Source organism: Amblyomma americanum, chromosome 3 (genome assembly GCF_052857255.1).
Source record: "Amblyomma americanum isolate KBUSLIRL-KWMA chromosome 3, ASM5285725v1, whole genome shotgun sequence".
NCBI classification, from domain to species: domain Eukaryota; kingdom Metazoa; phylum Arthropoda; class Arachnida; order Ixodida; family Ixodidae; genus Amblyomma; species Amblyomma americanum.
In genome coordinates, this window is record NC_135499.1 from 20,269,361 (window position 1) to 20,286,768 (window position 17,408).

At 45.5% G+C, this 17,408-nt stretch overlaps 1 protein-coding gene across 9 annotated transcripts in view; it reads left to right on the top strand.

The window, feature by feature from the left end:
* LOC144124469 (telomere-associated protein RIF1-like) overlaps window positions 1–17,408 on the top strand; it is a 395,573-nt gene that overhangs the window by 153,462 nt on the left and 224,703 nt on the right. For all 9 annotated transcript variants that reach the window (XM_077657148.1, XM_077657150.1, XM_077657155.1 and 6 more), the window contains one exon: window positions 871–1,017. In XM_077657148.1, the coding sequence (XP_077513274.1) occupies window positions 871–1,017 (147 nt within the window). The remainder of the gene's footprint in view (window positions 1–870; window positions 1,018–17,408) is intronic.

Sequence of the window (17,408 nt, forward strand, 5' to 3'; positions counted from 1 at the left end):
CATCTTCGCACTCTCGTTGCAGGCCCTTCATACTTCGCAGTTCTCGCAGCGGTGCACACACACTTGCGTCTACACTTTGTCCCAACCCATGTTAGAGCCTTTGTACGTGGAGCTTGTGAAAGTGGTCACTGCTCGTCGTCCATGTACATGACACGCAGCGAGATTTAGTCATGAGGAGTTTCAGACTTTGCGCAGAAATACTGATCTCTTTTTCCAGCATATTGGAAACAAGTTTGTGACTTTTTTTCACTGAAATTTGATTTTCCAGGCTGCCCGATTTCTGGGATTTTCTTGCGGTCCTAGAGTCTGAAAAATTGATTGCCGACTGTATATTCAAAGTTAGTGCTTCTCAAGGAAACGTTGTGTAGCATGTTTCACGAATGTGTGTCATCTTAACTAAAGCGTAAAACAATTGTGTAGCACAGGTTCATCACGCTGAAACTTTTCCAGCATTGCTTGCCAATATAGGACGTTTGGAGACTACGCTGAGCTCCCCGTTTTCTCATTGTGATGCTAGGAGCTCAGGAAAATAAAAGCTGTGTGCTCCAGAGTGCTTCTGAATGATTTGTTGCTCCAAAGTGCTACATATAGTAAATTTTGATGCTCTAGAGTGCTCCTTAATCGGCGTTCCAGTGCTCCAAAAAATATCCAAATAGGAATTTTCCATTAGCATCACTGGTAGTTTGTTGATGGTTGTTATGACTAATAAAGGCCGTCCTCATCAAGTCATGTTGGTGTCATGCATTCAAGAGTTGTGGCTAACCGCAGAGCGCCTTTCTCTTATGGGCCAGCTGTCAGAGCAGGCGCTTGTGGCATGTGCACAAGGTGTGTGGGCCAGATAGCATAACTGATATGGTGTATGCCTTGCAGCTGCGCAAGGCAGTGACTCGCAGGTGGTTGCAGCTGTATCGGGCATTTTCGTGCGCAGCAGTGCTGGTGCCCAACGAGTCTCCAAACAGCATCTGCCATGAGACCTGGCGTCGCCTCTGCCCTGCACTCACCGAGCAGCTGAAGGAGGTGGGTCATGAGGCCGTAGTCAAGCTGGAGGCCTTGGAAATATAAACTTGCATCAGCATCCTTGAAAGGGGAGCCTGGTCTGGAAAAAAAATTTTTGTTAATGTAGTCAGAGCTCAGAAATTTTCTGGGAACATGTATTGTTGTGTGCCGATTCTAAATACAGTCTCCAACTGATATTTCGGACTCGAAGGGACCCGAAAAATGGTCCGAATAATCTAACAGTCCGAAAAATCCGTGAAGTACCAAAAAATCACTTTATTGAGATAAAATGGGCCTAAAAATGTCACTGATTTTACCTTGCGGAAAATTTTCCTTGCTGGCGACGATTTGCGCCTGTATTTGCGCCAAGGTTGTGCTTTCACTGTACACGGTAGGCAGCAAGGTCACCGCATTCAGTTGGAATACTTCCCACGCTTCTTTGACGGACCCGGCGGGGTTATGTTGTCTACAACCCGAGTGTGCACCACGCCGCTCGTCAAACACACGCAAAGATAAGGCACTTTTCTTTCAAAGCGGCGGAACCGCCGGACACAATCACAAAACGGCGAATGGATGTAACTTCGCGAAGACTGAGCGCCACTCGGTCGACACAGTCAGAGAAACCCTAGTGACGAAACGGTGAATGGCAAACGTATGAGACCCGCCGCGGTGGCTCAGTGGTTAGGGCGCTCGGCTACTGATCCGGAGTACCCGGGTCGGAACCTGACCGCGGTGGCCGCATTTAGATGGAGAAGAAATGCAAAGGCGCCCATGTGCTGTGCGATGTCCGTGCACGTTACAAAGATCCCCAGGTGGTCGAAATTATTCCAGAGCCCTCCATTATGGCTCCTCTTTCTTCTCTCAGTCCCTCTTTTATCCCTTCCCGCCGACATGCGAGATAGCTCCTGCACAATTTCCTTCCCCCTACAACCAATTGTCAATGTATGGGACGAGCGATAAGTGCCCGCAACAACGTCTGCGACAAAAGCAATTTGACGGCGATGACAATTCGGCTGCCACCTCGAAGTGTCAGAGATCGCAGGGACCTCTACTGGCAACAATGAGGTACCGAAAGTATGTAAAGCCAATCCAACTGCAGTGTAAATTCACCTCAATCCAAGATGGCGCCTTTTGCGCCGGCGAAAAGACGATAAGGTGGCCGATTTGGCCCACAGGCAACTGAAATTAGTCTGAAATATCGAACTTTCGGGCTTTTGAAGTCCGAAATATCTGTCACGAATATGTATGCGCTTCTATGGGGTGACTGACGGTGCCTCATCGAAGTCTGAAATATCCTACAATTCCGAATTATTGGAGTCCGAATTACCGTCGGCTACTGTACAGTCAAACCCACTTATAAAAATACTGGTTATAACTGTATATCGGATATAGCAACCGTCAGACACGGCGCCATCAGCTTTACCTTGTGTTCTATGTAGGGGTGTGCGAATATTGAAATTTACGAATATGAGGAAAAAATGGCTTCGAATATCGAATCGAATATCTGTTGAGTACAAAAAAAGAATTTCAGAAAAGGGCAACAAGCAAATGTTGTTGCCCCTGTTTTTTTCAAAATAGTGTATGGTCTTTGCTACTAAAATAAACAAAACTAGACTGCCTCAGTACCGTATAAAAAACGTCCACAGAAATGTATACTACTTGATTAGACAGCATAACAGTATCCAAACTACAGTAGAATCTCGTTACAACGAACTTCACGGGACCGCCGAATTTAAATCGTTATTTTGAAATATCGTAGTACTGAAAAACCATTATTTTCATGTGAGTAATGCGTCAGTAATGCATCACAAGAACTAAAATTACGTACCTTTGCAGCAGATTTACGTGTTGGTAAGTAAATAATAAACGATAACGCTGGGCATAGTTTAACTACAATTTATTGCTTGAAGAAGTCTTACTTCTTCTGGCGAGTAGACGACAAGCGCTGTAGGACGAACGCCTCCACATCCTCGACCTTCCTGTGCACGTCATCAGGGACATCTTTGCAGCGCCCGAGGAATGATCGGGTCTTCTCTAGAAAGACTAGGACATCCGAGCCGGAAACAATCTCTTCCTCTTCGTGCGCTGATTCAGTGTCAGCATCGTCTTCGTCGCTACTACATTCTTCTTGCTCACGCACTTGATTCACGATGTCTTCGGTGGTAGCTCCGTGGATGTAGCCGCCGCGCTGTCACTATCCACATAATTCGAAAGTCGCTGTCCACGGTAGTTGCCCAGCCGCAGACGTTTTCTTGAGGGAGCCAGCTGCGACTCTCGATGCAGTTTTATGATCTTGTCCCGATCTTTGAGCATCGTTGCCATTGTTGACGGTGTAATGTCAAGCTCCCTGCACAAGTCCGCTTGCTTTTTTCCAGCAGCTGCGACAGAATGTCCGCTTTTTCTTTAAGCGAAAACTGGCGTCGCTTCTTTTTAACGCGGGGGCCAGGAGAACTCATTGTCAGCAAAGCTATTGCACAACACAATCACAGCGCCGATAACTTTGCAGATCCTAACATTCGCGGTCGACGTGGTGACACTGGCTTAATAGGCTTAAGACTACTGCGCAGTATGTGACCACACGCTGGATGGATGATAATGGCCTTACCCTTTGTATCGGGCAGCAGCTTGCGCCGCCTAGCCTATATTCATTCAACGCGACATGGCGATACCGCTGGGGCTGTATCCGTTGCAACGAGTTCCCCAGCACATAGCCGATGCTTCGGACGATGATGACAGGCGTCAGCTTCAGGGATTTGGCACGGAACTTCGATGGAACTTCGTAATAACGAAGCGTCTTGCGACGAATGCGAGATTAAATTCCTCAAGTGGCTTTCCCGCATAGCGTAGTTTACAAAACGAGAAGGCGGAGGTCCCGCGCAGAGAGTTATGAAGGCGACAGGATGCATTCTTCGGATGTGGGCATTAAATATGCAAGGTATTACGGTAGGATTAAAGAAAGCGCGATTTCGCGTTGCGATTATTTGATGCGGGCTGTCGGCCATCTTGTTCGGAGCACGTGTGACATGTGCAAAAGTCGACTTGCGGAAATTCTCACCAGGTCAAGCCTAGTGGCTTCGGAATGCGATCAGTCTGCGTGATAAACGACGGAGAAGGAAGGGAATAGGACGTCTGTATTGCTTTCCTAGAGTATTTAACTCGATCATCAGCTAATGATCATCAGCTAATTTGCCCACATATTGTGGTTTTTCCACGGTAGAATTTATGAAAGCACGGTATACAAACGCTGGCGAGTATTCGCAAATTTTAGAATATTCGGAAATTCTCGAATATCAATTTCTCGTATACGAATCGAATATCAAACATATTCGATTCGTATTTGAAATTTCGAATATTCGCATGCCCCTGATTCTATGGTAAAATATCATATTTATGCACATAATTTGCTCACTTTTTATCCAGATATTAGGGCTCCAAGAAGGGGGTGTGCAAATTATGCTGGGATTTTGCGAGCGTGACTTAAAAAAAACAATATAGGTATGGTGTATGTTGCCGCGTATACATCAGCACCCGAACCCGCACCCCACGTTGGCCGCCCGCCGAAAAATAGTGCACCCCAAGTGCAAGTCCGCGCACCCGTCCTCCATTTGCGGGGTGGCATGAAGGTGCATGCACGAAGCTAAAAAAAAAAAAACGCTAAAACGGCGCCCTGACTTGCGACCCAGCCAATGGTTCGGTAGTTCCGGATTCCATAAGTTTGCATTCGTAACTTCATCTAACAAAGCAACCGCAAATCAATAAATCAATTATCACACCACGCACAAAATGTACCTCTTTATTGCACAAACAACCTACTCTAACTAGTCGGAGTCGCTGCTGGAAAAACTGCACTCCAAGCCATCGCTGACAACATCGAGGCCGCTCTCACTGTCATCACTGGCGTCCCAAATTGCGTCATCGTCAGCTCCATCGAGCGCATTTGACATGCCAGTTTTCATAAAACTGTAGTGCACAATGTTGGGAGGAAGCATATTTCACGCTGCTAAGATCCACTCACAGACTGTCTCGAAAGGAGGCCTCCTTATCCTTCCAGTAGGAGTGAAGGCATGTTCTCCGCTGGCTATCCACTTCACATACAGCTTACGCACATTGTCTTTAAAGGGCTTGTTAACCCTTTACTGCACGATTTTTTGTTTCATCATAAAATTATTTCAGGCGACGCAGACAGCCAAAAGAATCACTATGTGCACATAGAGGATTAGTTCAATGGTTTTGTACAGTTTTTATTGACCCAAAATAGGTATGTTGCATATTTGCAACAACATGCAAAGAAAGAACACATTACAAAATGAACACCGCACTTGTCAACAATGAAATACAAATAATGAGTACTGAATCAAACACAACAAAAACATCATTTTGCCATGTGGTACTAGAGAAAACAATTGCTCTGGTTTGACGAGCAGAGGTGAGTACTACACTTCGAGCAGTAGCCCATACAGATTCCTGTGCATTTGGGAAACTTGCAATGCTGCCTCTTCTGGTTCCGAAGGACCCATTGACCAACCTCGATAATAGAAATGCAATTAGTATTAGAATTGAAACAAGTCATGACGTTTCAGAAATTATAACTCATCGAGCTTGACATCCTGTGTTGGAGTGGGTGCTGTTGGGCTCTGACAGTAGCACCCGTACAAAAAAATTCAGGCATTCTACAAAAAAACATACTGTAGGAAATAAACTTACTCTCAGGATCATCATCACTCCCGGAAGGGTCACTGTTTTCGCTTTCCGAAGGAATCGCCCAGCCATAGATGGTTTTAGGATCCATTGCCTGTTCTGACCAGAAAAGACTCCATGTGCACGTTGTTGCATATGCGCAACATAGCAACTTTCAGTCGCCAGAAACTAACCGCTCCAAAATAAGAAAGTTTCATGGCTTCTACCCATTGAGATTGATAAGTATCAAAGCGCAAAAAGTTTTATGCTCTTTATCCAGTTCAGAAACTCAATAAAATTGAAAAAACCTACCAGTGTTACTGCACGTGAGCTCGTGAAACTTCCACCATGTTTGTTTGGCAATAATTCCACTGAAGAAGCAGAGATGCCAGCACAGATGGCGCATGTTTGAAATGCATGTTGCAGAAATGCAACAGCAAGCAGAGGAAGCTCCAAATCGAAATTCCTTTTGTTTTTGGAGCCATTTATGGCCATTCTGCATATATGCAACAACATGCAATAAAGGTTTAAGGGAAACGTCCAAGGGCTGCAGGACTGATGAGGCCGCCTGGGATGACAGCCAGGTTTGTTTTCATCTCCCGTAACTTCTGCTTCACACTGTCGACGAGATGACCCTTGAAGCTATCGAGAACCAACATTGATGGCAGCCGCAGCAGAGCGCCTGGGCGTTTTCCCCACACAGTGTGCGCACTAAGGGGGGACGCGACCTTTGAAAATTAAAACCGAAAAATCGCGAAAAAGTAAATTTTTGGGAAAGTGTATATTCCAATAGTATATGTTAGAAACTAATTTTTCTCTAATTATCAATGTCTAATTTGTGGTGAAAATATTGGAAATTGAATATGTAACACGCCGCGAGCAAGCGCCGAAAATGCCCCCCACTATGTGCGCGCTCCATTCCTCTCCCGCTGAACCGAGTGCCGCCATTTTGGTGTGGTTTTGTCCGTGAACTCTTGCGTTGTTTTTTGTCACCTGCGGTGACGGCGGCATGCTCGAGGCGTGGCTAGCTTTTGATTGGGGGCCTCGCGGCGGTCTTCGAGTTTCCCGCGTATCAAGTCCCAGGCTACGATTGGACAGAGTACGCACTCGTCGAGAACGCGGGAAAACGGGCAGCTGCTATTAGCTGCTGCGCGTGCTGACGCGATGGTCTCCGCCGGCTACCCCCTGCGCGTCGTCTGCTCCGGCTTCTTGCTCTTCTATGTGCGGTGTGTTTGCCTTTCGCCATTTTTGCGATCGCCGTCAGGTCTCCTCGATTTGGCTACACTTTCTACACTAGTGTAGGCAGTGCTACACTCGCGTACTCGATTTGTTAGTGTAGCCAGCGCCACCTGCACTTCGGCACTCGATTTGGCCAAGCGCTACACGAGTTCTTCTACACTTCTACACTACGAGTTCGGCGAGTGCAATTCGTGTAAAGCCATGGCCGTAGCAGACGTTTCCGCAGCCATGCTCGTCTTGATCGACGGCGTCGAGACACGGGCATACGCCTTGCTTGACGAGCACGGCACGCACATGGAAAACGATGATGGATTCCTTTATGAGACGGAAGGTGAGTACTGTTATTGGTTAAGCACGTGGGCTATGTTGCCGTTTGTGACGTGCTGCAAGTTATTTTACTTTCCTAGGCGGCCTTCACATCAGTGTACTACGTGTGGAAGAACCTATTCGCAACACACCTCCACCGACGGTACCGGCTGTCGTTGAGGATGGCGGTCGGCTCGCGCCGTCGCCTCTTCGGCAGACCACGCCGCCGGTAGTCTGGCAGCCCACGCCATCGCCAGGGCCGTCGTGTTATTCGCCGCCACCGTCCGGCCACGGCGAACGCGATGCGTGGAACGACAGGAAATCAAGGTCCCTGATTACAAAATATAAGGAAGCCAAGGATAGCATTGGCAGAAAGGGTGGCTTTAGGTAAGTCGCAGCGTGTGAAATGCCGTAATGACACGTGCTTATGCGCCAGATAGCGCATATTTCTGATTTCTGCAACGCATCATTGGCGCACTTTGTGTCGTTAACCTTTCAGATTTTGTTGCTTAAGTTTAGAGCGCACAGTGTTTTCTCAGCCGTAAGCTATGGCTCGGCGTACTGGCAATGGATATGTTTACTATCTACTTCTAGAAGCACAACATTCATTGTTTTTAATTGTTCATTGTTATTAAAAGTTACACAAAAGCACACAGGTCCATAGCATAAGCTTGGAACGTGCTGTAACTGATGCTACATCTTTTAAGCTTGGAACATGCTGTATCTGATGCTATCCTTATGCAAAATCTTAACAGTAAGGTACTAACGCTTGGAAAAATCTTTTCTCAGGACAAAAAAAGGCTTTGTGAGAGAAGCTTAGAGACCAAATCAACCGTGAATTTGGCTGCCACCTGACACCACTGCAGGTGGAAAATAATTGGAAAACGATGGAGAGGGCGTACAAGAAATCGAAAGTTAAAAATGGCTCGTCCGGACATTCGCGAGCAGCCTGCTTGTACGAACGGTATGGACAGAAAACATTTCAGTTGTTTGTTCAAGTAGGTATCCTCAGAAGATGATCTTTGACGTATTTTTTTTACAGGGAACTCTCCGAGGTGCTAGAAAGAGAGCACCACATTACCCCTGTGGCATTGCTTGCACCAGGAAGAATACACCAGGAAGTTTACAATTAAACACTTCATTTTTTCTCAGATGAAATATTTTAATATTGTGCCATCTTATTATGTTCACATAATGTTAACGGGCATGTTTTAGTTGTGGCTCTAATTTGCTTTCGCATGCTTGCATGCATATGTGTCTGTCGTGGAGGCCTGTACAGAGAAATCACCTTGACTAATTATTGAATGCTTAATATTCTACAATTCACATAAATAAGACCTTCTTGGATCTGCAATTAAGTTTTCACTTCTTTTTGTAGTGACCTCTCTGGCTCTTAAATACGCTATGTGTGATGCTCTGCTTGCAGGAATGGCGAGAAACCAAGCTACCCAACAGCAAATTTCTCTGCCACTCCTTTTGCATAGTTATAGCATGGAACGAACAATTTTGTTATGTTGAAATTAATGAAACATTATTAATTAAAGTAATAGGGAAGAAGAGAACATGTTGCCCAACAATTGGCCTGATGATGAGGACGAGCCCCCTACGCCCTCCCGCAGCACCGAAGCAACACCAGCTAGGCGACATAGCCAGCAGGATAAAACCGCAATTGGCGGCCTCATAAAGGTGCTGCAAAAAGCGATGGTCGAGAAGAAGAAGCAGCGTGAGGAGAAAATGCATCTTCTAGAGTGCGTAATGAAAGCCGCTGAGGCGAAAAATAAATGAACATCGAGTTCAAGTTCGCATTGCTCCTATGTGCATTCTTTTTCGGTCAGCACTGGTGCTGGGCTATTAGCTTCCTTCGGCTTTCACAATGTCCTGCATTTGCGTCACTCTCGCTGGGCTCTTCATTATTACCAACATCATCATGAGTAGGCAGGTCTCCAAGGTCTGCAATGAAGTCCCTCTCAGAATTACACATGTTATGAAGTACACACGCTCCCATGACTATACAACACTGCATGATTGTCTTTGCGTCGACAAGGTATAATCGTCTCAAACGTTGCTTCAGGAGCCCGAAGGTGTTCTCAATGGCAACTCTCTGTTGGCTGTGAAACTTCTTGAATCTTTTCTTCCATGTTGGAAAGCTTGAGCCATTGTCCTTGTATGGCGTTAAAAGCCAAGGCAGAAGGGGATATGCGGAATCTCCGAGAATATAAGAGTCGCCGCATTTGGCCGCAGCTTCCTCAAAAAATGTGCTTTCCCGCAAAACTTGAGCATCGTGTGCTGAACCGGGGAATCCAATGAATACATCCAGAAACTTGTTTTGGTCATTGCATACACATTGAAGTACTATCGAAAGAAATTTCTTCCCATTGATGTAAGATGCAGTTGATTCCTCAGGCTTCAGAATTTCGACATGACAGCCATCGATACATCCGACGGTATTGCGGGGACCTTTCTCCCTGCTTTTCGACAGTAAGGCCGTTTTACTGCGGGCTATGTCAGCAGCGCTTGGCCAGCATATTACCTCTTCGCTGATTGAGTGCAGAAAATTTAGCACCCCTTGTGTGCACAGCACAACCGACGACTCGGATACGTCGAATCTTTCAGCAACTGAATACATACTTGTTTGAGCTCCAATGTAGCACAATGTAATCAAGCAACTTTTCTTTGCTGTGATCTGAGGACGACCCGAAACACATTTTGGATAATACGGTGATAGTTGAAACCACTTTCACAAGTCCTCAAAGGTTTCACGTGAAAGACTAAACAGCTTCTTAAATTCAAAGTCGAAGTACTTTGTTGTCACCAGTTCGAAGTAGCCGTTCACTCGATGACGCTCAACCCGCGCCACTTTGCACAAGGCAACATAAAGGGTGGTGTTAAATTCGTCATCACTGTCCGAGTCAACGAGCTCCATTGCCGCTGCCACCAGATGCTCCATTTTCCACACCGCACAGGTTTACCACCACAAACAAAACGCTGCGCACATGTCAAATGCGTGGAGGAATGGCTGCAGCCACCGCAGCAGACGAAGGCTTGCACACTCCTGCACTTTCACACTCGATTTGGCCGCTACACTGAGAGCGCTAGTGTCTAGCTACACTTACACTTTCAGAACTAGCGCTACACTTGCACAGAACTTTTGTGAACCAGTGTAAAAAGTGTAGCCAAATCGAGGAGACCTGTCGTTACGGTCTCTCGCCGTGCCCTTTGAACAGTTTCATGCAGCTTGTCAATTGTTGTGTGGTTTCTCACGAGGCCTAAAAAAATAAAATGAAATTCTAGATGCGACACGTGTTCGGTGCATGGGAGCGTTCTAGTCTGTTCGCATGGCGAAGTGCGCCGCCGCCGACTGCATCGACGCTTCCAGTGTCCTAGGACCTGGACACCTAGCCATCCAGCGAGCTGCTAAGAAAAACGCCATGCGCATGGAAAAAGCTGAGAAAAGAAATGAGGTGAAAACTGAGAGGCGGCAAAGAGCACTGAGACAGCTCAACTATTCAGCAGGATCATTATAGACCTAGAAATGTCGCAACTTTCGAGGGCCATTTTCTCGTAATTATTATTTTTTTGCCTTGTGTGGCTGTAACGCTTTGTAGGAGGGCTAGTTGGTCGTGCGTACTGAGACTGGGGAGCGCTAGATTCGAGACAATGGGACAACACCACTTGTCCTCGTGTCTTGTGGTGTTGCTATGTGGTGTTGTCCTTATGTCTTGATTCTAGTGCTCCCCAGTCTCAGTTTGTGTGGCTGCTCATCCCAGCATCATCTCGGGAACCGCTGATCAGATTTTTCCTGTGGTTTTCCTTTTATCCTGTTCGTAAATAAATTTCTGAGAGCAAAGAAAGCCCACTTATTCATGATACTGTGCTTGGAATTTGTTAGTAACCAAATTCAGTGCTATGCTAAAATTTTTTAACAAGGAAATTTAGAAGAAGGGTCTTGTTGTTGCCTGAGGTACCTATCAAGGAATTACCGTAATGAATTTCACAGTGCCAGGAAATTCTCCAAATTGTCCAGGCCTTTCCCAAGGAACCCATGCAAACAACCTCGATATACTCCTGTAACTTGAGAACCAATGGGCACAACTCTATGAAACTCGATAGTTCTTCAAATGTTCATGCTGTGAGCCTGACCTGAAGATTTCATCAAGATATTTCGAGAAACAAAAAGGTTGGTGTCCTCTCAACCTTCGAAGGCCGTTTTCTCAGAAACAATTTTTGCCTGGTGTGGCTGCTCAGTCAAGCTGTTTCTCGGGAACTGCTTATCAGAATTTCATGGTGTTCCTTTATTCCGTAACTGATTGAATTTCTCAGGGCAGGACAAGCTCGCTTTTTCAAGGTATTGTTTCTGGCATTTGTTATAAAATGTTAAAATTTGATTAATACAGATCTAATTAATGACACTAAATTTAGGGCTGTGTAAAAATTTTCCAGCAAGGAAATTCAGAAAAAGGGCTTTGTCTTGCCCTGGGGTACCTATCCAGGAATGACAGTACTGATTTTAGAAAAAGGGACAGTACTTAAGTCCCTTGAATTAATTAGGATTTACTAGCCACCATGCTATTTTTTGCTGGAAGTCTTGTCATTAAAGGGATTTCATTTTCCATGACCACATTACACTTGAGATACCGTTATGCTGTCTAATCATGTAGTATTGTGAATTTCTATGCACATCACTTTTCTTGTTACAGTGCTGAGGCAGTCCAGTTTTGTTTTTCATTTGCAAAGACCATATGCTATATTGAAAAATAAGGGCAACAACACTTGGTTCTTTATCATTTTCAGAAATTTTTTTTTGTACTGAATAGATATTCCATATTCGATTCGACATTCATAGCTGTTTTTTCTTCATATTCTTGTTCGATTTGTATTCCAAAATTTCAATATTTACACACCCCTAGTTATAGGGTATTTAAGCTGTCACTTCAGAACTTTGCTTCGCATTTCTGAAGTGACAACTTCAAAATCCTGTATCTCAAGCTGTGTGTTAGGCAGGATGATAATTTTACCCTTGTTACATTCCTGTATGTCAAGAGAACGCATGACGTACATTTGAGCAAGTTGCCAAGAGAACGCATGACGTACATTTGAGCAAGTTTCCTGCAGAAAATTTTTTTGAAAGCTCTTAACAAATAATGTGCAATTAAGCGCTCAAATAATTGTATTACATGAAATTAAATGACATTAGCAGAATTGGCAGGCAAAAATACATGTTCCCTGAAGAGTTCATAATTTTGTTTTCAAGACCAGGCTCCCTCCCTAAAAGGGCCCTGCGACGTGGATAAAGCATGAGGTCTTTATGCTTTGTGGGCTGAGTAAGGAACATCATGACGCCTGAACGCCGTAAGAAATCGCCGAAATCTTAACATTTAATCTTCTCCATAGATGCTCATTTCGAGCCGATGGTTTTGCAGCGTAGCGGCCATTTTCGGCAGCAGAAATGAAGCGGCATCCACCTTTCTGATTGGTTGGGCATCCAGTTTGACTTTGGTTCCTTCATACTCACGAAATGGATCCTTAATATCATGTCTCTGGGTGCTGCAAACCTTTAGCATGCCACAAAAACTGAAAAGAAGCAGTGAAAGGAAACGAAAAATAATAATAATGCTAGAAGCCACACTTTCCATTCTGCTTCAGAGTTTCATGGGGGGAGCACTGTTGTTCAAATCACAACAAGAAGGCAACGAAAAAAAAAAAAACGGTCGGCATGCCTTGCTCAGAAATTTGAAGAGATAGGCCCTGCAGGAGACCAAAGGGGCCAGGCTTTTACAGCCTTCCAATACTACCAACAAAGAAACATCACGGACCTTCAAAATGCAGGGCTTTCAACAATTGCATGCAAGCTTCCCCAGCCTGCATTGCCTAATCTCAGTACTGGTTGAATGAAAAGGGCGAGTGAAACGAGTTTTCGTCTGACCTTTTTTATTTTTAATTTTCAAGGTGGAATAACTTTCGTTTGCATGCTCAGATTTCAATAATTTTTTTTGCACCGTTCTCTGGAACACATGATGAATCCATTTAAGGAGATTAATTGTCACTGAGGAGAACATCGCGATGCGGGTCTTGAAACGAGTATTTTTTATTATTAAAGATGTTATCATGAAATTATATGTGTATACAGTACAACCCTGTTCATACGTTTTTCACCGGACCGGGGAAAAAAAACGTAACAGCCGGGAAAACGCAACAGTGAGGAAACCTCTGAAAATGAATTAAAAAAGTGCAGTTTCAACTATTGACAATTTATTTCCACAGAGTGCGCTTAGGAGTTTAAAAAAGTCCAGAATGGTGGCTTGCCGTTTCTGCCTCGAGCCTGCTTTGCTTTCGTGCCGAAGAGCGCGGCATTCCCCTCTATCTCTGCACGCTTCGAGACGATGCTGTTAAGCGTTAAGGGTGGGAGACCAAGGTCCTTGGCAATGTCGACTCTGTGCCACGCCTGTTGAGTGCGTTTAATGCGTCCAGCTTTTCCTCAACGGAAAGTGCCTTCCGCTTGCGCGACGCCATTTAAGCACAAGTTCGACGTTCATGAGGCTTAATGCACAATGACGATAGCATGATAAAAGAGGAGTCGACCCGTCCAACAACCATGCGGTGACCGTAAAAGTGAGAGCATTTTTCACGAATGGCCACCTAGTGGCGGCCTCTCGAACTGGCGTGCGGCTTCTTGCAGCCAGTTCCATAGTCAAGCCCGGCTAAGCCCGGCCAAAACTCGCCAGAAGTCAAAATGGCAGTTGGAGCGCATTGCCTACTTCAGCCCAGGCGTGTTCGGGGTGCTAATTTGCGACAAATCATGCGGGAACGTTTTCACAGCTACTACGTAACAGCGGGGTTCCTTATACATTGGATCCTATGGAAGCTATGCCGGGACCGGATGAAAACGACGTAGCAGCCAGGAAAATGCAGCAGTGAGGAACGTAACAGCGGGGTTCTACTGTATCTGTTTCTTGTTCGTGTTTTCAAAATATATAGATGTATAAAGTTAAATTCTTACGGGTCGTTAAGACACTTTATACATTTTTTGGTTTTAGATTGAAACGCGGCTCTTGTGAAAGACCTGCTATCTGGAACTATGCTCATTATATTGTCGCTGGAGTACATCACCATATAAAAATGTTAAATTTTGTCCAAGCACCATAGTTATGAAGTATAGATAAGTGACATTATGGTTCACAAAATTTGAGCTGTTCTACACAGCCAAACCAAAACAGCACAGCTCCACAGTTTAGGTCTTTCTGAATTCAACGGTAATAATTGAAATTTCACCATGAGAACTTAATAAACACTTCTATAAGGCTAGTCTTGTTGGCAAAAAACACTAAGCTGAGAAAATAACATTTGAAGTGCGTGCACCGGCCATTCGGAGTTTGTTGCAGAGGCCTCAAAAAACAGTGGAATGCGGGCGTTGTATTTTACAGTAGTGAGTAATACCAGGTAGTGAGGAAGGGATCCAGCTTTCATACAAATCAAGGTGGCGACCATCTGAGACGCGGTCGTGGGAAGCGACGGGCACGCAGTCCTGCCGCGCTTCACTTCTTCCATGCTTCGTAGACACGAAATATAGTAGTTTAAGGTAGAATTTAGACCTTTAAACTTTTTTTTCGCTGGTTATGAGGTGAAATTTATTTTGCATGTTTATAACGCTCCCAAAACTGTGGGCGCAAAATTTCAATATCTCCACACTTGTACAATTATTTTCTCTTTTCCGCTTTGTGGAGAGCCTGCAGAGTTGACAGAATATACAGTCAAACCTCCATATATCGAACACGGATATATCGAATTATTGCGTATATCGAACACTTTCTATATCACGTGGAAAATCTCATGCATTTTTAATTTTTTATTTCGAACGGGGCCAGATGTAAAATTGGATATATCGAACTCCGCCGCCCCAGACCAAGTGCGCTGTGTTGACAGGAGGCGAGCTTTCCCGCAACACCTTCGAAGATAGCGGCGGCGCGATGGGTGCTCCCGACTGCTGCACACGATAGCTGCTCACATCGATCGCGCCGAGGGTGCCATTTGAACGTAGCAGCGTACGCACGTGGCTTGGCCAGCTTGGTGTGGCTTGGCTAGTTTGACAACGTCAACGACACATGCGTCTCGGTGCCGCCGCTTGTGCTACGCCAGTCGTTGTTATCGTGTGTGGCTTAGGTCTGTCGTGGCGGGGTTGGTGTGTTGGCTGCAAATGCGAAGAAGCGGACGTCCCTGACATTTGCTGTGAAATTGGAAGCAATACAGCGCGTTGAAAATGGCGAAAAAAAGTCAAGCGTCGCCGAAGCTTTCAACATACCGAGGAACACTTTGAGCACTCTGCTTAAACACAAGAGCGACATAAAGGCCAAGGCAGAAAAAAACCAGCACTCAGGCGCGTGGCGGGTGCGCAAAGCTGCCTTTAAAGATGTCGAGAAGGCGCTTTACAAATGGTTTATCGACGTAAGGGCCCGGAATATTCCTTTATCGGGGCCAATGCTACAACAGAAGGCCAAGAACTTTGCGTTCATTCTCGGCGCCGAGAGCTTCAATGTCAGCAGCGGTTGGCTGCAACGTTTTAAGGCCCGCTTTAACATTGTTGGTAAAACAGTCTCGGGGGAAGTGAGGACACCAATGAAGGCGAGATCAAGAAGTGGCTTGAAAAAAACAAGAGTAGCCTCAGGTTCTCGCCAAGTATGAGCCCAATCAGATATTTAATGCTGACGAAACGGGCCTGTTCTGGCAAATGCTTCCACGACAAACGCTCGACACCCACGGAGACAAGTGCCACGGCAGCAAGCAAGGCAAGGCTCACATCACAGTTCTTTTGGCTGCCAATATGGACGGAAGCACGAAGCTGCGGCCACTTGTCATAGGCAAGTTCCAAACCCCGAGGTGCATGCGCAACTGCCCCAGCGTTCCGGTTACATACGCCTGGAACAAGAAATCGTGGATGACTCTGGATATATTCCAAAAATGGTTGAAGGCATGGGACTCTGAGTTGGCGAGTCAAGGCCGGACGTTTTGCCTCATTGTTGACAATTGCACAGCACACCACACCGATGTCCAGCTGAGCAATATTGAAAAATTTTTTTTTCCGCCGAACACGACGTCGAAGCCATTGGACCAGGGCATTATTCGCGCTTTCAAGTCCATTTATAAGCGTCGGCTCATCGACATTTTGCTTATAAAGCTGCGGATGGGCCAAGAGCTGAGGCTGTAGCTGCCTTGGCCCTTGTACGCCGCTACTGCGGCGCAATAGAAGGCACGGGACTATCTCTTGTGGGCCGTTTGGACCATGTTGAGGACGCCGTGGTCAAGCACGCAATTGCCAATATGAAGCAGGCTACGCTGCTACAGTACTTTCAGCCCACGAAATCAATACTTTGTTTGAAGCTTCAAGTGAGTATCTATTGCGCCACAATTCGTTCATTGATTGATTTATGCTAGTTTTTGACACGTTTTCTACGTGATTTTATATATCGAATTCTGGCTATATCGAACTATTTTGCGATCACCGCACTGTTCGATATATCGAGGTTCGACTGTAATAGAAGACCGGTTCAACATTCTCTGGATTTCTGAATGCCTTCTAGGTGCCATGACAGTCTTAGAATGTATTTTTTTCACGAACATAAATTTTTGTTATTTTTTTGTCAGGTAGTTGCATAGACATATGTCGATTGCGAACCAAATATTATATCAAGAATCCACAATGAATGAACCTCAACAGATAAGATTGTTATTGCATTTAGTGTCGCTCTGGGAGTGCACCAAAACACACGGGGTCAAAATGGACAGAACAGCCGGGAAGAAATTTGTTCCACATGTTGAGCAGCAGCCCAGAAAAAAGCTTTCAAAGTTGAGCACTGTGTCTGTGCCTCTAGAATGCAGCTTTGCTTGGTGGCCTGGCCTTTCGCCTGGGTTGCTTTTGGTGACTGCTTTCTCTGCGTGGGGTCTTTTCCAGCTGCTGTGGTAGGTTGTTGTATGCTCACAACAGCACCAAAAGCCACGCTTCCATGATGCCCATTGTGCGGTTTTCATCAGCGGTCGAGCCAATTTCCACAGATGCGCTACCAGGGGAGCCTAGAAGGCTCGAATATGCCTCTATGATGCCCTCCATGAAAAATTCACTAGCAGCAGCCCAAGGAGAGGTATTCTTACCATTCTTGGCCATTGGTGGTCCTTGCTTGCGGCTTCCGTTACAATGTACA